General features: G+C 52.1%; 1 protein-coding gene across 1 annotated transcript in view; it reads right to left on the reverse strand.

Annotated features, from left to right (window-relative positions):
- STK11 (serine/threonine kinase 11) overlaps nucleotides 1-23931 on the reverse strand; it is a 39064-nt gene that overhangs the window by 2752 nt on the left and 12381 nt on the right. Inside the window, exons 3-8 of the mRNA XM_086627674.1 lie at nucleotides 23528-23617; nucleotides 22269-22401; nucleotides 21646-21782; nucleotides 21029-21156; nucleotides 13280-13337; nucleotides 4203-4396 (exon numbers count right to left, since the gene is read on the reverse strand). Coding sequence (XP_086483800.1) covers nucleotides 4203-4396; nucleotides 13280-13337; nucleotides 21029-21156; nucleotides 21646-21782; nucleotides 22269-22401; nucleotides 23528-23617 — 740 coding nt within the window. The remainder of the gene's footprint in view (nucleotides 1-4202; nucleotides 4397-13279; nucleotides 13338-21028; nucleotides 21157-21645; nucleotides 21783-22268; nucleotides 22402-23527; nucleotides 23618-23931) is intronic.

The raw sequence follows: 23931 nt of genomic DNA on the forward strand, positions 1-23931 counted from the left end.
GTCCGTCCTTGCCACCTCTCGCAGTTCTTAATGGCTCCCTCCAGCTCATTCAGGCACAAAAAAGGATTCAAAATAAAACCATGAAGAGCTTTTGAATCGCTGCTTTTGTCAGCCACGAACACGCATCCATGGATTGCGGCAGGAAAACGCACCGTTTCGAGCACCAGGCTCTACTCACAGACTCCAGTCCCCTCAGGCTGAACGCTGAAGGAGTGAAACCAAACCCCCAGAACGGAGCTCTGCAGTGGTTCCCCTCTGCGGGAGGATGGGCTGCAGCAGCAGAAGGGGTTAATGGCAGGGGAGGGGGAAAACGAAGCGGAGCGCAGCCCTCGACACGTGAAGGCAGCACGAAAGCAACACGCAAGATGCTCCCCTCCATTTACTGCACACGTCTGGAGCGGGCGCTGCGTCACGTGCCGGTGCCACGGTCATCCTCTCCGCCGAGACGTTTAACACCGATTGAACCAGCGGCACGAAACGTTTACAGCTCTCTGCAGAGCTGCATGAATCTTTAAATAACCCTTTAAAAATAAAAGCGCCTTCTCAAAGCCCCTTCCTCCTCCGAGGAACGCAAGATTCAATGAGGTTCTCTCTCCCCTCCCAAACCCAACACCCACTCCCCCCATGAGTCACCGCACCGCTGCTCTCGCTGCCCAGCGGAGCCACGACTGAGCCGATCAGTCATGCACGAGGCTTTTTTAATTTTTGTTTGAATGTGGCATCACTGTCAGAAATGTAGCACTTGCACGGAGCTGAGCGGGTTCAAAAGGATCCTGCGGGAAGACTCGGGTGGGAAAAAAAAAAAAAAGGAGATGGATGTTCCTGCTGTGAGCAAGGTGTGCCCCCCCAGCCTCGCAGGCGCCGTGTGGCCCCACCAGAGCGTGATGTGCCCTCACCGGGCTCCCTCCTCACCCTCATTCCTCCCATGAGCTTCCTATGAGTGCTGGACTTCTGGTGGGGGCACCACCAACACCGAACCTGTGAACTGCACCTCCACGTCCCGCCTCACCAGCCCCTTCCCTGGGGTTTTGTCAACAGCCCCACTTCAGGGATCTCTCCAAGTCCTGCCCACAGCTGGACCCATCACAGCCCACTGGCAGCTGCAGGGGAAAGTCAGGAGAAGGGTCCACCACAGCGCACCAGTTCTCAGCTAAAGTCCAACCCAAACCTGTCCCTGCCGGGCCTGGGGGCACGCAGGACCACACTTTTGTCTTTCCTAGGGCAAGCCAAGCCAGAGGGGATTTGTCTGTGGGACGAGAATTTGTTCCATGCTCAAAGACGTTCCCAAATCACGGGTGGCGAAGAGCCGCACGTGTTCAGACTCAGTGACCCCCCTCAGCCAGGCCCTGCCTGCCAGCGGCGGCTGCTTGGGAGCAGCACGAGAACATCCAGGAGAGAAAAACCTCCTCCCGCTCCGGATGGTTCCCTGGGGGACACCCTGAGCTCCTGCCCACATCTGGACTGCTGTGCTTGATACCCGCCAAAGAATCCACCCTTCACGGACACATCCAGCTCAGCCACCAACACTGCGGAAGCGTAACACTCACGTGCTGGGAAGAACACATTCCGACTGGCTGGAAACGACGCTTTGTTTCACTACCTACCCAAGGAATTGAGCAACAACCCCTGAAATAACCGGAAGGCTGAAACCCATCATCGTTCCCCAGTTAAGTTACACCCAGATCACATCCAGCCTGCTCACCTGGCTAACTGTGACACGGGAAGTGCTGGTCCATGGGGCCACAATTAACCTTCGGGTCTCTAATCCCTCCGAAACTGCACGAATTACACGGAACTTAAAAAATCTTGCAGTAATTTGCCTGTCGTCTTCTGACATGACAGCTCTTATTTGGGTTTAAATGCTGCTGTCGGCATTAGGAGCATGTAGCAGCTGACGTTACCGCGCTGGAGATGATCTCCCACCATCAGAGTCACCTGCCTGTGTGCGGGGGCACATCCAGCTCCGCTGGCAGAGAGGCACGGCTGCGGGAGGAGCTCCGGCACCGGCCAGGCTCCTGGTCCTGCACGGGGCAGTAACGCTGCCCGTGGGATGCAGCTGCAGCCCCCCACGGCAGGAGAATGCTCTAAACTGAAAGAGGGGAGATTTCGATTGGATCTAAGGAAGAAGTTTTTTACACTAAGGGTGGTGAGGCACTGGCACAGGTTGCCCGGAGAAGCTGTGGCTGCCCCATCCCTGGAAGTGTTCAAGGCCAGCTCGGATGGGGCTTTGGGCAACCTGGTGTAGTGGAGGGTGTCCCTGCCCATGGCAGGGGGGTGGAACTGGATGGTTTCTCAGATCCCTTCCGAACCAAACCGTTCCATGACTCTACGATTCTAAGGACAGTCAGACAGCTAAAGGTGCACACGTGGGCACAACGCTTCGCCCAGACCCACCGTACCACCCCTCCACCTCTTGAAGCCAGTTCAGAAAGGAAAACGCAAAATCAGACAGGGATGTAAGTGATGCTGGTCATGGATTTCAGCCCCAGAGTCGTGCTCAGGCCCCACTGTCTGCCCCAACACGCCTGCAGAGTTACACCTCACACACCCGTGAGACGTGCAACGGCTGACCAACCTCCGACAGCGGCAACGCCACTGGCAATGCTCTTCTCTCCCGCGCCTACAGGCCCTCGCAATCAAGTACATGCTTCAGAGAGGTGACCACGTTTCTAAGAGGATCCCTCCTTCCAAAAGCTGCAAGGAAAGGCCTGGCCTGGCCAGGTTCTGGCACAAGAGCCTGCAGGATGTAAGAAGAGAGCGAAGGACAGAGCTCTGCAGGTCACCCAGCTGGCACGGGGACACCAGTTCTGTTACAAAGGTTATAAATCACCCGACTGCCACCAGTGAATCAGCACTTGGAAACGGATCTGTTCCACTTTGATGAGGCTCCCTTCATCTCGGCGGGCTCCGCCTCCGACCCACCTCCGTATCCGTTCGGCTGAACACCTGAGCGGACGCCCCGTTGGGACCGTCACCCAGGGACATCGCACGGCACGGAGCGAAGCGCTGCCGTCGCTGGTGGGCTCCAAGCTCTGCCCTTCTCCCCTCGGAAGCGCTGCCTGGGAAGTCGGCCTTGTTTCCAGCTGCTGCCCAAGGAAACGCTGAGCATCGGGCACGATTTGACGCTGACGACAATCCAAGACCTGACACTTTATTGTTCCATGACAGCGCAAAAAAGCCATTTCCACCTAACCAGGAAACCAAGACTAAACCCAAGGTCTTCAGGTGCAAGATTTGGTAAAACCAGACCTCACTTCTACTGACGCCCACCAGGCCGTCACTGCAGAGAAACTAAAGCAGTTTGGTTAGTCCTGAACTACAGAAACCAGAGTCTTCCTCGTCACAAGGGAGGGCCAGCTGCAAACACCTCTGATGGCACCATGGTGGAGTAAACCAGCAGCCCTACACACAGCACTGCAAACCTTCCCCCCACAGCAGCCAAACCAGTCTGGAGCCACCAGTCCAGAAACTGCCGTTCTGTTACGTGGGCAGTGAGAACAGCGAGACAGAAACCGCCGCCTCGATCGCACCACGCCGCCGTGGCCGTAACGCTGAGCAGCCTGTGCCTTCGGCCTCGCCACTAGCGTGCCCTCCAGCCCACCTGCTCGCGAGCCACACGCGGGCAGGTACGCAGAGGCTGAAGAAGGAAAGCCACTCCATCGCCACCACTTTGTAAGAACCCCCAGTTAAACCACGCACCCCCTGCGCTCACCGATGGGCTTTGCCTGAAAACAACAGGAAACCTCAGAAAGCCAGAAGCAGTTCTGTAACCAGACAGTTTCCGAGACCGAAGCAGAAAAGAGGTGTCCGTGTCAGGCTCTAAGCGACCTTCTTCCCCAGATGGGGCACCTGCTCTGGACACTGACTCATTTTAAGGCTCTGCTCCAAAATAACAGTCCAGCAAAACTGGCCAAAAGAATTAAATGTGCTGAACAAGAGAGTGCAGCAGGAGCAAGTGGTTACTGGGTGAAGGAAGGAAATTGGCATGCGGGTAGCACACAGGAAGGGGCACCCTGGTCGATCAAATAAAGGACCGAGGCATCCGGAGCATCACGGCTCCCTCACCGCGCGTCACGCACCGCGTAATCATCAATAGTCTCCCCCCGCAGCTGAAAGGGTTATTCAGACCTTGAAAAGCTTTAAATAGACAAAGGAAAAAAAGCCACTTCTGCCCCAGCCATCCCAGCATCAGCCTCTCCTACCTGGTACTGTGAAGTCCTGAGTGTAGATGATATCATCTTCAATGTCATACAAGTCATCATCTTCTTCCTCATTGTAGCCATGCAGATCTTCCAGATAAGGCACCGCCGTCATACTTCTCCACCTGTCCTTCGTTTCCGGGCTGGGAGGTATGGGCACCAGAGCCTCTGCCTGAGCGTGTTTCTTACGAAACCAACTGCAAAGAGAACAAGAGCAGAGGTCCATCAGCACGGAGTCACGGAGAAATCCTTGACACCGCGAGATGGTCCCGTTCCGCCCCAATAGTCACAGGTACGTGCAGGTTGTTCATGTTTATGCCACTGCAGGTTTTTAACGTAATAACCAAGAGAGGCAAGTCTGTCTTGCTGACAACACTGCAGGGACACCAGCAGCTGTGGGAGCCACTCCACGAGCTGCTTTGTCAGCTAAGGAGAGACTAACAGGTCTGCCCAGACGGTAGCACATGGATTTCTGCTGCGAAACACTCCTCCTCTGAGAGAAGGGGCAGCTGAGGGCCTGGAAGCAGAGTGCAGGAACATCTCCATCACCAGCTCAAGCCCAAGCTCTAAGTTTGACCTGTAAGTCAAAACACATCATTAGAGCTGCTAGAGCCCCTGAGCAGAAGTGCCAAAGCAAGCAGGAGCCACTTCTGTCCCAAAGCTGAGGCTAATCCAGCATAAGATGACAAAAGAAAGTTTGCAGAACGTCAGTCTGAGGACAGTGGTATTTACTTGCAAGCTCCTTGAACGGGCAGTTTTCAAGCAGACCTGAGGAAAAATGCTTATACTTTATCTTTTAATCCCACCTCTGTCTCGAAGGACTTCTGTTCCCATTAAAACCAGTAACCACAGCGCTACCATCCGCCCAGTGAAGGATATCAGCTCTGAAAGCTGTTCTTAATCAGATCAAGGATCCAACAGGTTTGCATCACATCAGCACCTCAGAAGCCATGTGGGTGCCCTCTTACATTCCCACCCAACTTCCACAGCAGGGTTCCGACACCGGACTGTCTCTGGGATGTCTATCAGCGCCGCGCGTGGGCACCACGAGTTTCCTCGAAGTACTGCTGGAGCCTCCGCAGTCCTAGCGATCCTCTCCAGAATGGAGGGGGGAACAGAAGTTCCTCCAGCCCTAGGTACTTCTAACCTGCCTTTGCAGCCCACACACCTCCTGCTACCCCTTGCTCCCCCATCACACATCCCGCAGCTGGGAGAATCAGCAAAGGAAAGGTCAGGCGATGGCCGTGCAGTCGCTCCCTCCCCAGTAAACGGTGTTCTGCAATAGAAGGTGGTGTGCCCAGCAGCTGGCTGTCCTGCTGCTGCCCTCCTGCAGCAGGGATGCCCTCCTGCAGCAGGGATGCCCTCCTGCAGCAGGGATGCCCTCCTGCAGCAGGGATGCCCTCCTGCAGCAGGGACGCCCTCCTGCAGCAGGGACGCCCTCCTGCAGCAGGGACGCCCTCCTGCAGCAGGGACGCCCTCCTGCAGCAGGGACGCCCTCCTGCAGCAGGGACGCCCTCCTGCAGCAGGGACGCCCTCCTGCAGCGACACTTCACCAGGCTTTTACGTACGCCTTGCCCTGGAGGGCCATTCTACACGAAGGAAGGGTCTGAAAGCATCAAAGCCTCCCACATTCAGGACCACCTCCTGGACTGCAGCCTGCTTTCCTGCCAAACATTTGAGTATCAGCCACCTCTGTGGGCTGGATGTCAGCAAAGCCACTGGGACCTGCTCGTCCCAGTCTCTGCGCAGTAGCAAAGGAAAGAAATGCCTCACCAAGCCAGCTGCACTCTTGTGCTCATCTTGCTAAATATTGTGTAGATGCCACTTACCTGCACGAAGGGACGTTCAGTCTTTCACAGCAGGAGGCAGCCTGGAAAGTCTAAGCTTCCCCCCACCCCACTTTCCAAGTTCCCTTTAGGCTACAAACGGTGCTGCTTTAGGAAGGGACTTCAGGCGTTTCTGCAAACACACCTCCACAGCAGAGCAAGATCTAAAGTGATCCTCTCGTGGCATGTTCCCTTCTTGGCCTGACGACTGCTGCCCTAGACAGGCCTGATGTGACACCCGTGCTCCCCGCTCCGCAGTTTGCACAGGCATCCAGGAACTTCTGGCTAATAACCACCGAGGAGGGCCTGAAGCCAGTCACCAAAGAGCTCTTATAAACCTGAGCCATCTGGTTTTTATCACTTCTGTTCCAAACTCATTTTAGGAAGCAAGGGCTGGATGCACCTCCTGCACAGAAGAATTGTAATTATAATTTTGTTCTAGTCTTACATTGCTTTGACAGTAGGCCTGAAAGAAAAGCGGGATTCTAACAAAACTATCCAGCACAAGCAAGCAGTTAAGAGAGAAACAAATGAAAATGTAGCTTCTGGGACAAATCAGCTAGGATTCAAAGGCGGAGCGAACCCTCATCCAGAAACCCTGCTTCACATTCAGCACCTTTAAACTGCTTTCTCTGTAGCCACTGAGTTTTAAAGTCAGTTCACTGCTCTACGCAGACGACTGTTTCAGTAAGAAAGGGCAAATCAGTCCCTGCAGCCTACAGTTTTAAAAGGAAACGTATTCCAGAGCACGTCAACGTCATGCAAGGAATCCTGTCCCATCCTTCCGCGCTTACAGCGTGAACGGGTGGACATCGCCCCAAACAGCGATGAGGTGGGCACGTCCCAGTTACACACGGATGCTGATCCAGCGGCACTCCCGCCACGGTCATCCCATGACTGTGCTGGAAGCTGCACGTCCGAGGAAAGCGCCAGAACTGAAGGCAGATCTGATTTGCCAAGTATGAGCTCTGGGTCACCACGTGCCATTCCAGGAGTTCAGTGAAAGGCCATCCCAGTGCCAGGACTGGCAGGAAGTCAGTGGGCCCAACATGACCAGGTTTTGGCCCACGGCTGTAGCAAACCCTGCGATGGCTTTGCCTTGGCCACGCGCACGGCACTAATTCCGTCATTTCATTTCCGTTCCCTGGGAGACTGCTTTCACCAAGGAACCGCCTGCCAGGATCGCCAACCCAGCCCGGGCTGATCCAGCCTGGCAGAACCATCTAGCACAGCAACGTGAGACCCAGCGCAGCCACCAGCTATTTCTGCCAGGGGCACTGGAGCTAGAGGGATCCAAACTAAGTGCCAGGGACCTCAGAAGAATGGAATATACAGGACAAATGAGATCAGAACAACTGCCACTAAAAGGAGTACTTTAAAGGGAGAAAGCCTAGAAATCCACAGCAACTGGTGGTTTTATTGCGCTGTATTTCAGCTCTGCCTCTTTTCTTTCCTTCTGCCCTACTTACCAGGAGAGTAAAAATAGGTTTTTATTAACAGCAGAAACCTGAATCACTGTACTCTAGTCATAATGATTCCATCCTCTGGGAGGTGATTTCAAATACTTGCATATGCATATATGGTAATGAGGATATAGAGTGAGAAGAGAAATTCATTGAAGTTCTAAGAAAATCAAAGACCTCTTGGAAGGAGCCTCAAGCAATTCTGTATGGAGTAGCAGAGTATTTCCTGGCAAGCAATTTTCCAGCAGGGACAGAGATTCTGCTTTCTGCGCTGATGCTAAATGTTATTAGTGAAGATTTGCTCTTCAGCTGAGGACCACTGGCTCCATCAAACGTCCCAGTCTGGCCCAAGAAGCTACTGGCTGAGCCAGAAAGCAGCTACTCTCCCACAGTGCAACTCTCCCACGGGTCACCCTCTTCACCACTGACCCTAAAACACAGGCTGGACTAGAGCACTGCTGACAGTGCCCTATTTCACCAGTTACTCCCAGTTTCACTGACATTTCCTGAGCCAACTGCCCTGGCACAAAGAGCCGTTACCTGGTGCTTGCCGGCTGCTGCTTTAACACTAAGGGAAAAGAGAAGCTTTCGCAGATCTCGAAAGCGCCCCTTGTCCAGAGCATCCCCTGGAAGAGGCGGATTCCACTCTGGTCCATGAAACATTTCTCAGCCACTCCCAGCCCTTTGGAAGAGAGCGCAGGGAGCAGTAGTAAGCAGATAATTTCTTACTACTTTGCCAGCTTGCTGAGAACGCTTGCGAAGCACAGAAACTCCAGTCAGCAGCAGCACCAGCATTAATTGTGATCCTGCCAGTTAGGAAGCAGTGTCCAGACGGGCTGCTGTAATCTACAGGGAGATAAGACAGCAAGGGTCAAGGGCTGAATGAAAAAAGGAATCTAGGTCGGCTAATGCTTAACAAGCCTGTCTGGTTTGCAGCTTCCAAGCTTGAATTTTACATCAGAAGTCATCGCTCTGCTCTTTTCAAGTTCTGGTATAAGCAAGGTTAAAATAAGAATCAGTAAGCACAGCTGCAGCTTCCAAAGACTCACAGCTACTTCGCTTCCCATTCTAGGTCACAGATATTTCAGTTTGCTTTCAATTTTCTCTGAAACCAGACGCCAAGCTGCAGATCGCCACCCTGCCAGCAAGGATTGGTTCTGAACGATTCTCCACCTCCCGTGACACCACGCAAGGGCTTCACGCTTACTGGAAGGTCACTGTCACCACAAGAAGCAGCTCACAAGTGTTCCAGTTTCATTCAGTCCCCTCGCAGACAAACGTGGAAGGCACACAACAGCATGCCCTGGGGAAAGGCAACACACGCTGGCAATAAATACACAGCGGCATCCCCGAAATCACTGCTCCGACTCCTGTCGCATCAGGAGATGTCCAAGCTCTTAAGTCAGGTTCACAAAAAAAACCCACGACTAGAAATGAGTAAGAAAGAAGCAGTTTTCCTCCAGCTGCTGCTAGGGCCAGAGGTCGCAGTTCAGACTCCTACGAGAGGTGTTCTGCGCACAGATGGAGACCGACGTTCCCTTAACACGCCGTACGCAGTTGCATTACGAAACCGGTTTGCAGAACGTGGGTAGAAGAAGCAAAGATTCCTTCCACGTGCCTGCTGCAGGGAAGGCAGGCAGATCCCGGTGCCTCGGCGAGAAAGGAGAGGAGCAGTGCTTTTTTGTGCTGCTGCACGAACCACAGGCCACGGACGGTAAAAGCCCACGAGTACACGCGCGGCGGCAGCGGCTCGGGGAACCCCCTCACTCCTCAAATCCAGGCACGGAGTCAAGGAGCACACTCGGCACCAGCAAAAGCACCTCCAGTGGCAACACGCACCGTTCTCCAAGGGGTTCGGCACCGGTGTTTGGTCAGATGGCAGAGCATCCCGCAGCCGCCCTCCGCGCCTCTCCGGGAGGACGCTGGGGTGGGCGGAAGCAGCCGGGAAGGCGGCACAGCAGCTCCAGGAGCTGAGGAGGGGATGGGAGCCCAGCAGGTTAATTTGCACCTCCACTAATAAAAGGTGGAAGTGCCTTCCCTTTCTCGCTATAAACTCTTGCAATCCTATCTGTGACCGCACAAATTAAGTGTGACACTTCTGGAGAAGGAAAGCAAGATGGTTGCCTTGGAAACTAGGGACAGAGGTAGAATTCTGCACCCACTCCATCACTGGGACTGCTGCAGCAGGGTCAGTGAATTACTTAGAAAACGCAGTACACGAGCAGTAAGCCCCTCAGCACAAGCACGAGGTAGAGAGGAGATGGTGAATCATCTACATGGAAGCAGGCTGCCAACTCCCTGGCTCTTGGCAGCTCTTCTTCACCGCCCCGTGCCCCCACCCCACGAGTACAACACATTCACAGAGGTGAACTAAAAGTGTCAGTTTTTCATTGAACATCATCCTATCCAGATCCTTCTGGGAAGAGCAGGTTGCATTGTTACAGCGGGGTCAGCTTCTGGCAGCTCATAAACTCGAAGATGACAGGCTGAGACAGTTCTAATTCAATTTACAACTCGTGGGTCGGCACTGCGCAGCGCGACGAGGTCTGAAGAGCCTCCGAACGCAAAGAAGGGAATTCAGCTCGGTCCTGCTGAATTCGAAGTGCAGAAACACGAGTTTGATGCAAGAGTTTAGCTGCAGAAGTGAGGAGAGGAGGAAGGCAGCTGGCAGGTATAAAACTAAGCAGACTCTTCCTACGGCATTCCTCAGACGGGGCTGCCCCTACAGGGGGGAAAAGCATTTGGAAAGCTGACAAGAATAAAGGGAGGAATGGCTGGATTACCATTGCTGGGCAATAAACATGTGCCTGGCTGCCTCCTCTGCCTCCTGCAGCTCTGTTGCTTCCCAGTGATCCTCAGCACTTCCTCAGTGTTTCCCCTGGCCCGCTCATTACGCCTTTTATCCTTGATCCCACTACAAGAGCAAGAAGCATCACTGTATGGAAGGCGATGTGCAAGCTGTTTATCCAGCTCTGGACGGACCCGGAGCACCCAGCTCCACGGCTGCAGGACACTTCCCTTGGGATCACCCTTCCCCACAGGACAGGGCAACACGGCCCCTTCCCGTTGCGCCGACACGAGCCTGGTGTGGCGGCGTTGGGCTCCAATGCAAGAAAATTTCTGCCCAGGACACGGGGGCTTTTCCTGTTCATTTTCAGTGCACTTTGATAATCCCGACTGTCCATATGAGCAAGTCACCAGTATCATCAGCTCAAAGACACAAAAGGAGACTTCCAGCAGCACAGAAAGGCGCTGGGTAATTCTGGTTTGAGCCAGTATCCATCTCAGCAGGGCAGCCCAGGTAAGTCGCTTGATGTTTCTATAGCCTAGTTCCTGTGCCTTAACACATGCTTTTGTGGGAGGAGTGCAGAGAAACCCAAAATCATTAATGACTATTACTCCCCCACACACATGAAATCTAAGGATTCTAGAAATCAAGTCTTTTCTTGCTAAAATACTTTCCAAAAAAACCCTCTGACAAGATCTGAATGGCTACCTGCTGTACTGATTGCTTTGTTCATTTTTTTTTTTTTTTTTTTTTTTAAATCAGGGTCAGGTTAAGCACAAGGACTAAGCTTCTCTTCTGTTTAAAGAAGAGCCAGGAGAACCAAACGCTGGATTCCACAGCACAATGCTACTCTGCAGAAAGGGGACGGACAGACACCGCCAAAGGCCAGGGCTGCGAGCTCTGCTGTGCTTGATGCAATTATTAGGATGCCACAGCAGGAGGAAGGAGGCAATTACTAATAGGGCAGAAAAGCCTGTTAAGAAGCACTGGCTAAGCTCACGGAAAACTAATGAGAGACTAAGCCTTGGAAATGCTCCTGTGTTTGCAGGTAGAGTCTTTCCTCAGCCCCTCTCAGTGCAGTGAGAGGAAAAGCCTCACCCCCAGCAGCTGTGCCCCGTCCGAGGGCACACTGTGCCCACAGAGCACAGGGGATTGGCATCTGCCCTCCGCGCCAGCGGCACGCTCCGGTTCGTCCTGCTTTCTGACTACAGGCAGCGTCTCTAGAGAAACCTCTTTGCTTCCAGCTGGGCAAAGCTGACGCAAAAACCCACTGCCACATGGGAGAAGTAGAAAATCAAGGATCTAGAGGTGGATAACTGGCTCAAACACCCAGCGGACGGCGACACACCAGAACCAACTACGCTGCCCGAGCTCAGGGGCAGCTCTGCAGCCTTCAGCCCCGCAGCACTGATAGGAAAGAAAGTGCTTGCGGGGCTTTTCTCAGCACCTACGAGTGTGCTCCACAGACGTGGCTCCTGCCACACTTCTTCACGGCGCTCACCGACACAGCACCAGCGTGGCCACGTGGCACGCTGACCGCTGCCCCACACGAGCTGTGACGAACAGGAGAGCTGCTTCATCACCAAGCACAACAGCAGGCAGTGCTCTGCTGTCCAGCTTGACGCGCTCCGGTCCTCAGCGGTCGCTGGAGGACAGTCAGCAGCAGCAGGAGCTATTGTTTCGAAGAGCAGCTCCACACGGTGCTCTCGGTGCCACGCGGCATGCGAGAGGCCGGCCCGAGCAGCCTCCTTCATGGCTCGGTTATCGGGAGGCATGTGCAGGGCAAGGCACTCTTGGAAAGCAAATGCCTGTCCCTGCCATCTCCCAGCAAAACCACCAGCACACAGTGCTCAGCTGCTCTTTCAAAGAGCATTAATTGACTGCTTCATTAACTGACCAGGCAGCTGCCTGAGACCTTCCTCCCCACCTCTTTCATCCTCCTCGGGGGCAGGTGGCAGTTGCTCCCCTGCAGAATGCCAGGGCAGTTCAAGCTCCCCAGGTTCTGCTCCGTGGCTCCTGCAGACGCCTCCCATGCCACAGCATCTACCCGGACCACCATCTGACAGCACATGGCTACTGCTGCTGGGTTTTTTTTTCCAGAGACAACAAGAAAATAGCGCTCTTCCTGCCTGTGGCAGCACAAAGCAGACCCATCACCTTCCAGGATGAGAGCCGTGTTTTTACAAGGCTCCCAAAAGCTTTCTGGGCAAGCCTGCAGGCAGGAGCTCTGCCGAGCAGCTGCGGTCCAGCAGGCAGCTCTGCGTGTCCTCAGAAGCACTTCCCATTCGAACAGGAGATAAGCTAACGCAGCCTCCGCGATGAAGCATCCTTATGATGCTTTTTGTTCTTGTACTTTTATCCGCCCAGGAAATCTCTGCTCAGAGGCAGCATGTTCAAACAGATCCTTTAAAAAAAAAAAAATAACCTCAGAGATAACGGGGCCTTTCCCCCCTCAGACAACGGCAAGGATAAAGGAGGAGGATATGGGGGAGGGAAGAGTATGACATTAAAGGGAAAGAAAAAAATTTTCCTATTGTCCTGGAACACTTCTCCACATACTGATTCCATATGGAGCAAATGCCAAGAGATATTTCTGGCACGAGACTGTCCAGAAAACCAGAACTAACACACAATACTACACAGCCTTGTTCAATAACCCAGTGTTAAGGAACCCCTGTTCCTCTGCTCCATCAGCACTAGCTGACCTCTGAAAAAAATTATCCAGGATCCTTAATTATCAAGAACCCATCATGCTAGAAACATATTTTCAACATATCCATTGTTTACTGGTTAGCAATTCAAATGCTTTAACCGGATGCTCTAATAGGAGGGAAAAAAAGCCAAGTAGAGGTTGCCAGAGCTCCAGCAGAGCTGGAGGAAGGGTATCTAGTGACTTCCATGTGTCTGCTGTCAAAAGGAAAAATGAGTTGAGAGCAATAGCACAGGTACATTAGCATAAGAAGCAGAAAGAGAATGACTAATAGGAAGAAGCTGAACACTCACTTGTGCTGCCTTATCTGCTGTATTGAAAATCTCTTGGCTGGGTCGTATTCAAGCATCCCTGAAAAGAAGGAAAAAAAAGTCCAGGTGTGATCACAGATGCTCTCAGCCAAGTTGAAGACAGGAAGCATAAAGCTCTACCCGTCCCTCCCACCACCCTCCCCAAACAGCCACTGCTGCGTCCAGTTCCTCCTGGCAGCTTCGGGAGCCGTTACCTCCAGGAAGAGTCTGCTGCATCGGTCACAGGAAGCTCAGCACAAAATCCCAACTCCATTGCTGACTACCTGATCGAGTCTGTTCCTCAGTTTCCCCACCTGCAAAGTGGATATGACCCTTCCCTCCTTCACACTGCAGGGACAGAGGCTTGTACAGCCTGGGATCGTACGTCCGAGCACGTCTCCAGGCAAAGAGCAGCAAGGCTTTGCGCTTCACAATGCGATTGAACCTTCTCCACGGAAGAGCCAAAGCCTCAGGCATAGCAAATATCCAGTTGCTCAGCACCTCAGAAACTATTCTGGAAGTACAGCTGGGGAGAACCGACAAAAAAATAACCCTACTGCCCATCCTTTTGCCCTAGCCAGGAGTTTGATGTCTGGCATCACCCGAGATAACTGGGGTGGGGGTGAGAAGAGGCAGGGAAGAGGAAAAGTAGCTTCTCCGTATTCTCTCTAGGAAAGAGGGAGGTGGGTTTCTTAAACAGACTTAGGAGATGCCCACTCTGCTCCACTGCCTTTAAAAAGCTTCACAACTCAACTGAAGGGAAGCAGCAGATTTTGCCATATTCTTCAGACACTAGCCAATGGGACCTAACGAGTCTCATCCAGCAGCATCCGAGATGTTGTCCAGTGAAGGTTCCAACAATACCTTCATCTAATGAACAAAAGTCTCACCGCTGTACGTTACAAAGAGTTTTGCTTTTACTGGATGAAACTCCCTTGTTGCTCTTGAAGCACTGGCACTGTTGAGTCCTGCACAGGTACCATGAAGAGTAGGGTTTTGGAAAGAGGCCGGAGAACAGGACCACCCCATCTCCAGCAGCCAGAAGAAAAGAAAGGCTAAGAAGCATAACAGATGGTCAAACAGGAGCTAAGAAAATCAGGACAAGGAGCGAACAGTGCAGAGTGCTGGGGAGAGCCAGCACAAGGACGGGAGACACATTTGGAAGTTGGGGGTTGGAAAGAGACACTGTAGTTCAAGGAAGAAGTTGCAAGGGCTTTACAGAGGGATTTCTGCAATACTGTTGAGCAGAGGTAATGGAAGAGATAAATCACCAGCAGCACATGTGGCAGCAAAAGGTGATCCAGAACATCCTGCTTGTCAGTTCAGTTTGTATCACATCACTAACGGTAATGAACACGGGAAAGAGAAGGTGCAGTGTGGAAGGACTGAAACCAAACGGCAGGTTGCCACGATTTGTAAGGTTTATCAGTGCTGATGACAGACGGGGTCACTACTGACCCACATCACATCACTACGAAGTAGGCTGAAACACGGGAAGACCACTCCAGGCTAGAGAAGGTCAAGAGCATTGCAAGCGTCTGGCCTCATGAACTCAAGGCACTGGAGTCTCCAGAGCCCAGCTCTTCCGAGCTCCTTCAACAGAGCGTACCAGGAACTCGTACTCGCCTCGCCACGACCACAGACCCCACCACATGGCCATGCTACGGTTACACGGCTGAGCTCGGCCAGGGCTACAGCCACAGCTCCCTGCTCACGAGCTCGGAACCTTGGGAGCAGCTCCTTGTCCTGGGCACCTTCTCCCCCGAGTAGCCTAAGGCCCTACGAACAGGCAACCAGCAGTCCAGGCTGCAGCTGCAGACGAGAACCGTGTGGCAGGAGGCGATGAATGCCAGCGCCGGTGCCAGGAGCTGAGCAGCTCAGCTGCTGGGCCTGCTACTGAGGAACACCACCGAACAGGTATGCTGAGATGGCCTTGCAGTGAGAGTGAGAGAGGGGAACATATGGCTGAACCGTCTTCAGCAGAGAAGGGACTTGATCTCAAATGTTGCTGTCCTGCAAAGAGCTGCAGTGCTTGTGATACAACATCCAGGTGCTTTCACAGGGCTAATTCCACACCATTTCCTCACCTTAGCCATAGTTAATGAGACGGTGCCAGAGAAAGCCCTCCTCCTTTCAGTGAGTACTATGAAACAAACTCCCCTACACTTAAAAAAGGATAATTATCAGTGTAACACTGAACACAGCCTTTATCAGGGACTTTCTCCACAACAAGAGTCCTTGCAATGCGTGTTCCGCCTTTCTGCTGTGCTCCAGCATGTGTCTGTAGCAGTCCCTGCAGCCTTCTCGGAATCACAGGACAGCCGAGGTTGGAAGGGACCTCTGGACATCACCCAGTGCAAACTTCTTGCTCAAAGCAGGGTCAGACTCCCCAGAACTGTGTCCAGTTGGGTTTCGAACGTCTCTAAGGATGGAAACTCTACAGCCCCCCCTATGCAACCTGTTCCAGTGCTCAACCATCCTCACAGTAAAGGAGTTTTCTCACATTCAGGTGTAATTTCTCCTCACCTTACAAGAAAAGAAATAATAATTGGAAAACAAGATGGGAAGTTGGTTCAGAGAAAAAAAAAAAATCAATCCTATGTCTAATTAAATAACCTATTAATAAGACTATTAGTAGCTTCAGAGCTGAGCTGCCCAAATGTGTTGGCTTTTTTTTTTTTTAAAGAAATAGGACTGCAAAGAGACCTTACATGAAGTCCAGGGGACACCAAAGCAAGTCCTGGCTAGGTTATCTTATTAATGTGATCAGAAACAGGCAAGTCAGGACACCTGTTCCCCCCAGTTTGGTTATTTCAAGATCCCACTTCAAGGTGTTTTTGGAATCCAGCTTGTTATCATCACATTCAGGATAAACTCCTGCACATCCAAGCAGATACAACTGGAAACTCACAGACTGTCTCAAGGTCCCTGCACGTTCAGTTTGGGGTTAGTTTCACCAGGGTGCTGCAGAAGAGGAGCTGGAGCACCCGCATGAGCAGCTCGCTTCAACCACAGCAAACAATAAACACGCTGCAATTCAAAGGCTGTTTAAGGAACGACGGGGCTAACAAACAAATTTAGGCATTTACCAGATGAAACCAGTACGGGTGGAGGATAAAGTTCTGAAGTAAATTATTGAAAGGGGCCAAACAGCACCAGCTACAAACAGCTACGGTGCAGAGAGCTGCATAGCTCTCAAGCAATTGAAAAGGCATAAGGATGATAATTGAGCGAAAAGAATATTTACTTTGGTGAAAAAGGAGTGTATTTTGGGCAAGGTTTGAAAGAAAACGGAAAGCCCAGTCACCAAAAACATAACTCATGCGTTCAGCTTTGACTCACTCACGGCAGCTCTGCGGCTGAAGCCCTGTCCTGGAAAGAGACTTCCTCAGGACAAAACATCATGTTCTGTTCACCAGCCAAGGCACCTCCGCGCGCCGGCCCGCCGCACCACGCGCGTTCTGCCATTTACGGTAAAGATTCCCATGCAGCTCGTCTGCCAGTAGAGACGAGACACGCTGCGCCAGGGCGATCCTGCAGGAGGACTCCTGACTGGCAAACCTCTGCTCCCGTGGTATTTCCGAAGGACCCGCCGTGCCCATACATGGGATGTCGTGCCCACTACAGCACGCCGGCAGTCTCAGACCCGTTCAAATGACGTCAAGTGGCAATTCGGAACCTGGAGACCACGAACCTGCCTCGAGCTTCTTACAGATTGCAGCCCACACACTTCGGTAATCCTGAACGAGCACAGCACTATATCATGTGGCAGAACATCCAGTTTTAGCAGACAGCACAGTTTTAAGGGTGTTGTTTGAGAAGCAGGAAGAAATCTAACGGTAGGAGTCAATGAACTCAACCTGGATTTCACCTCAGAGTCTCCGACTCGGATCAGCATTTAAAACAACCAACATAGGCACAGTGTAAGTCCGACTTGTAAAGAGACAGGACTTTTTCCCTCTCCTTCATCCTCCACAAGCACAGCCAGGCAGTCTGACCAGAAACTCCCTCTGCAGGCAAGTCGTGAGTCTTTGATCACTCACACACAGAAGAGTCACCACTGGATGGGCTCCAGACACAGCTGCCTGGCTGCTGGCTCCGGGGGCTGCCCGCTACTACGGAACTAAAGCATCCCCCTGTCATCCCACTGCTGGCTCCGGGGGCTCCCCGCTCCTACGGAACTAAAGCATCCCCCTGTCATCAGGACACACATCCTCTCACCATCCCTGTACTGAAGAAAGGTCACGGCAGTTATACAGAAGTGAGAAAACAAAACACTGAGAAACTAAACCGACTTGTGCAGACTTTGTGTCACAAAGTCTGTAGCAGAGCCTGGAAATAAATCCAGATGCTTATTGCAGAGACTGCAGTCTCAGGGCTTTCTCTTTCAGCAAAAGCATATTAGAAGAGGAGGAAGAAAAGCTGACCTTGTGCGTTTTTCTTGTCCAGAAGCAAACTGCATATGAGTTGATAAGTCATGTGCAGATGGTGCCAGAAGAACCTCAAGGCTATTTATAAATGCTTCCACTCTGCCACATCTTTACTGACTGCACACACAGAAGCCAGAACAGCACTAACCCTTCTCTTTTCCATCAGAGTATAAATAAAGCTTCATCCCTGATTAGGGAGACAAAAAGAGGAGCAGCATCCCAACTAATCTGGTGAAATACACTGTTGTGCAAGTCACTTTACAAGTCAAGTACCGCAGAAGCTTTAGGTCCTCTAAATTATCCTTCTGTAAAGAGGAACAAAAAAATAAAAACAAGGGCGGGGAGGGGGGGGCTAAAAAACCACTACAAAAGTAGCCAACAGAACAGAAAAAGCTTTAAAAAGAGTATTTTAGTGCTTGCTTCACAGCCAGACTGGTACTATGGTCAACACAGCACTTATAGCCAGAGAGCAAACGAGCACTTCACAGCACACTGGATTCTTCCTTACAACAAAACCAGACCGAGCCTCGCAGCACCGCCGAGTGCTTGAAGAGTCTTTTCAAAGCAACGCGAAGGCCCAGCGAAGTCTTCAGCGAGATCGAGCTGAGCTGTGGGCGTCTGTGCTGCTCACACAAAAGCATCAGACAGCCATTGACAATCTCTGATCTGCGGGCTTCTGATTCAGCTTCGACCTGCTGCAGAAGCAGCAGGCACCTACCAGGAAACGAGGATGTTCTGGAGGAAAAGCACGAGCTAAAAAAAGCATTCAGGTTTTGTCACCATAGCTACGTAGTACCAGCACGGCAGGGCGCAGCCCGGGTCTGCAGCAGACGCCTCGCTGTCCGCGGGCCGAGCAGATGCTCAGGCCTCCACAGCTCGGAGGGAGCCGCGGCAATCCCACTCCGGAATTCAGTCACCTCAGGTCCACCGGGCACTCTAGCCACTAGAAAAAGGGAAGGGTGTCAAACCAAACAAAGAGAACATCAGTTTTGGCCAGCTCTTACAGTGTAACAGGGGCACATGACAAGATGAGGGATGGGAGAGTGTTCTTAGGTGGGATGGAGGGAGAACAGTAAAAGGAATCCTTAGGACTTTCCAGTGCCCTGAAGAAAGGGTCAATTTGACAGAAAGACAGACATCTCCTGCCAGACAAGCTCCTGTGCCTGCCAAACACACTTGACTTGCATCTCTGTAGCATCCCAACACAGGAGGGATGAAGACAGACAGCAGCGAGGATGAAGGAGGCAACTCAGGCTGGAAGAGATGGACAAAGGCATCAGGTGCGAGGCTGCTCTGCTGGAAACGAGGCAGAAGGGAAAGCTGGAGATTATGACTCCAGGTCTCATGCAGGGGGTGGAAAGAGAACTAAAAAGGGAGTTATTCTGCTAATGAAGCATAAGATTCAAAGCTATCAATATCCTCAGGGCAAGAAAAGAGAAACAACTGCCGCGCTCATTTTCCCTGGGGGCCACCACTAAGTGCAGCAGAGAGGCTTATCGCAAACCTCCAGCGATTTCTGCGGGATGCTTCAGCAGACTGGCTGCCAGTCCAGATGGGCCGCTGGATTTACTCCTTTTGAGTCAGCGTTCACAAACCAAACACCACCCGTGGCACAGGGCACCGCTCCCTGGGGCACGCGGACACGACACGAAGCAACATCAGTCCGGAGCGCGGGGCCGTGAGCGGGAGCCGCGTTAGTCTCGGCAGAACGGCCACGACGCCGGCTGTGCCGAGCGCGGTTTGAAGCCGTGCCTTACGTAATGCTTTCTGAAAGCTGCTAAAGCTCGTTAATGCTTTTTGAAGCACAGGGAAACGGCTCATTTCATAATCGGTATGGGGCCAGATAAGCTAAAACAGCCTCCGGTGAGCGGGATTGCGGGGGGTCTGCCACCTCCTCGGCGGCGGGGGCCGAGGGGAGCCCTGCCGAAGGCAGCGCAGGCAGAGCTCGGACACACAGCACCACCTGCCGCCGCTGCCGCCCGGCACGCTGCCGGCACCGAGCCAGCACACCGCAGCCCCGGCACCGCACCGGGCCACGGCCTGCAGCAGAGGGGACCCCACGGGGCAGGGGAGCGGGTCCGGGCTGGAGCTGCAGCTCCTCACAGCCATGGGGCAGGAGCCAGGAGCCCGCGGGCGGCACAGCCTTTCCTGCGGAAGCACCACTGCTGCCGTTTGTGGCGCAAGGCGCAGCCGGGAACGCTCCGAAATCGTTACCCTTTTGGCTGGCCACAAGCTGCACCAGCACCGTGACCACACGGCACGGACGGCCCCGGTTCAGCGGTAACACCGTGCTACGGGCAGAGCCCACGACGCTGCGGACAGGAGGAGGGGAAGCTGAGGCAGTTTGCTCCCACGCTGCCCTCCTAACCCCGCGCAGCACGAGAGCCAGGAAAATAAACTGGGAACAAGGCAGCGTCACTGCGCATTTGAGGTCTGACCTTGCACAAACAGCTGAAGACGGACAGGAGAGCAAACCCGTGCCGAGGGCCGGGGGACGCTGCCTCGACTCTCTGCCCATGAGGCAGCAGGAATTCGGGTCAGGATCTCCCATGTGCCAGAATCACATCCCACCTGCTGCCAAACGGGCAGCAGCAAACGGGCTGCTACGAACAGCGTAACTGCTGCCCTGACTATTAAGCTCTCAAAAGCAGAGACTGTTCAACGCTAAACCTCAAACTGTTGCTAGATGTGACAGGAACAAAAAAAAAAAACCCCACAAAAAAAATCAACAAACAAACAAAACCCACAACCCTCTCCTTCCAGCCAGACAGTGCTACTCCTGTTTCTGCCACAGCCCTGTTGTGAAAGTGGGCAGCAGTCACTTTGCTCCAGTATCCTTGTGACTCTGACTCTGGGGGGAGGACACGACAACTGGGCTGAAGCAAGCGAATTCACAGCAGAGGCTGATGAGGAAGGACAGCAGAACCTGAGTACTCAGTATTTTACGTTACAGAAAGCTTGGGCAAGGAATTTAATTGCGTTCTCACTTGCAAAACCCACAGCAATGCTGTGATGACATTTTAAATTTAACCTCCTGTGGGCTTTGTCTTCAGGTTTCAAAGCTGCTCAGAGCACAAAAAACACAACGCAAGAACCAGCTCTATAAGTAGCGACTGCAACGCACGCGGGGTTCAGTGCACCTCAGGAAGACACCAGTGCTAAAGATCTTCCAAAGTCTTACCATCAGGTTCGTGAGCGTAACCTCCCTTTCCAACAGGATCCTGCACCTTCACAGCACAGTCGGAACAAAGCTCTCCCCAGCACTACACAAGCTGAGCGTTTGTGGCACCTATAGATTGTACCCGTCAGCTGGGAGACTCACCTCTCAATAAGTCTGAGAGCGGAGGACCACAATCCTCTGGAATTGTGTAGTCACCTTTCCCGATGTTTTCAAATAACTTATAGATGTTGTCCCCTTCAAAGGGGTATAGACCCGTTGTAATGTTGTATCTGTAAGGGCACAAGGAGAAGCTGTATGAGAAAAGCACGCAGAACAGTTCTTACACCGAAAGAAGCCAAGAGGAAACTAGAAGACGAATATTTGACAGTATTTGGAATGTCTCCTTAAACTGAGGCTCCCTTTATCGCAGCCTCTTCACTCACACAAATCAAAACCACCATGAGATCTCCCTGACAGGCTGGGATGAAAGAAACTTAAAAATAATTACTAGAGATATTTGTGGTTTCTGTTATTACAGTAGCTGCACATCTCAGATGCTGAGAACTGGCTGGCAGAGTTACTCACTGAGAGTAAAGATCACTTTCTTCGGAATTACAAGCACTTTCCCACCCAAAGGAGGGACCAAGGCACAGACACCCTCCTTGCAGCCCTCAACAACACACAAAGGAGCTGCAATGACAGCAGATAGCACAAGACTGAGCTATCTGGGGGCTTGTAGCTTTTCTGTTGCAACTCCTGGATGCTGCAGGGGCACTTACAGTGTGACCCCTGCGGACCAGATGTCTACTTTAAAGCCTGAAAAGGTGTCAAGGCCATTGGCAATTTCTGGTGGCTGGAATGCTGGAGACCCTTGGCTCGTTCTGCACGTGTCATCCTCTGCAAACGGATGCAATGCCTGCAGCAGAAGAGACAATTAGTTTCAAACTTTCAAGGCAGACAAATTGTAACTGTTAGAAAAGTTTCACCTCGGGGAAAAAAGAAGGAACACTCTGCTACTGAACATCTACTTACCTACCACGAGAACATGCCACTACAGCAACTATATGCCAACAGTGACAACTCTTGCACCTCTCCTACCCAGCTAAGACAGTCTTCATACACTAGTAAGAGTAAGGTTACGTAGCTTATCGCCATTTCACCACACTTTTGGGGCTGTCTCAGATTGGTATCTTCCTCTACGTGCTTCCCAGATGGAAGTTCTGTGCTGTTATCAATAAAAGTGTTTTGCTAATTGCAATAAATATTGAGAGTCACTCTAGAGCACCCTTCAAGTTCAACAGAAAACACACCTAAATGCACAATAAATCAACACCACAAAGGTGACCTAAATCTAGAATGTCACACTTGCCACATTCTTGACTTCGCTGCCCTTCTCACGTACCTCTGCTACGCCTAGATCAGATATTTTTAGTGTCCCGTTGGTTGTTAGCAGGAGGTTCCCCGGTTTTATATCCTTGTGGACGATCCCTTGGCTGTGCAAGTATTCCAAGCCGTCTATGAGCTGACAAAAGTACCTGCAGAAAGAGTTAGAGGGAAAAAAGTCAAGCCCTTCCATAGGCTGAGACGTACGTGAGCTACTGGTAATACACACAGCAAGGAGTGCTGTTACAGCAACCCAGTGGAACCCACCTCCCTCTGATGAAGAACTGGAGACCGAACCAGTCTCTCACCTCATCGTCCGACCGAGTCAGAGGGCACCTGCCACAAGCCTGTATTTTCTAAGTGCTGGGCACCACGCTGGCACAGCCCTGGCAGCCCATTCTGACACCTGCTTTAGTCTCGGCTGAGTTAAGCTGGCAAAAGGTGCTCTGCCAGCGGCACAGCTTGCGCCAACGGGGGTGGGAAAAAGGTTTCCTTTAGCCAGCAGAGCGAGTGTCTTGCCGTACTCGTGGTCAGGGACGACGGGCACGCCGTGACTGTAACGGAACAAGCACTGGCAGCCTGGCAACAGCTGTGGATGCAGGTTTTTAGCTCCTAATATCCAGAAATAACGCTTGACTTAACGTGCCTGGATTTCACTTAGCCTATCTGTAATCTCAGACACCTTTTTTTAAACAAAATGAAAATGTGACAATAAAATCACGTAGTTACCGCAGATTTGCTGCTCTGCACTGATTTGATGTATGTGCCAGCCTTCTTGCATCTATTTCCAGAATTCTAAGGCTCCTTCACTCGCAGAGTGAAAGGGGCTTCAGCTTATCCTATCTACTAACTACACAAGCTAAGAGATCATGCTGGATATTGCCCATCCTTAATCCATCCAAAGACCTTTAATCCCTTTTCTGACACTGAACTACATGGCCTCCCTTTAGGCAGGGCAAGTCCTCACAGATTCCTCCACTGCGCCCATCTTCACCGAACGCCGGAGCTGTAGGGAAGGGGCCAGGAAGGGCTGTCACACACCTCATGAAATAAAACAAAAGTCACAGAAAATTCAATAGAAAGATGGTTTTTCTTCCCAGAATCTAGGGGCTATCCCTGCCACCACTTCATTAGTTTTTCATTTTTTCCATGAACGTAAGAAACCCAGTTTCACTTCCACGTGCAGCCAGCAGTCTAAGCAACAGAGTAGGACGTGCTCCCGAATTCACGAGAGCAGTGGTGAGGCTAATGCAGCCTAAGGAACAAAACCGTACTTACCCGTGAGCCTGAAAAACTGGAAACCTCTTTTCCGGGACACTGTCCAGCATTTCCTGCATTCCACACACACAGTACTCCATCACCATATACGTGAAGGCAGAGTTAAGGAAGCTCCAGGGTTAAACACCTCTCAGGCAGATGCTGTGAGGACCGCAGCCCCGGTGCCCGGGATACCCACGCTGGAGAGGCAGAGCTGGAGCTGTGCTGCACCTCCCGAGGCAGCCACCTTCCTCCAACTGCCTGACAGGAGGAGGCAAAGAACCCATGAGAAAATTCTTCTGCTTAGTGACCACTTACAGCTCCGTGATCAGACCTGAAACAGGACACGAACTCCACAGAAATTAAGTTGAAGATCTCACCGGCACGACAGAAATGTGACAATACTCTGAAGTGGCTAAAAAAAA

The sequence above is a fragment of the Tauraco erythrolophus genome, chromosome 28 (genome assembly GCF_009769465.1).
Source record: "Tauraco erythrolophus isolate bTauEry1 chromosome 28, bTauEry1.pri, whole genome shotgun sequence".
NCBI lineage: Eukaryota > Metazoa > Chordata > Aves > Musophagiformes > Musophagidae > Tauraco > Tauraco erythrolophus.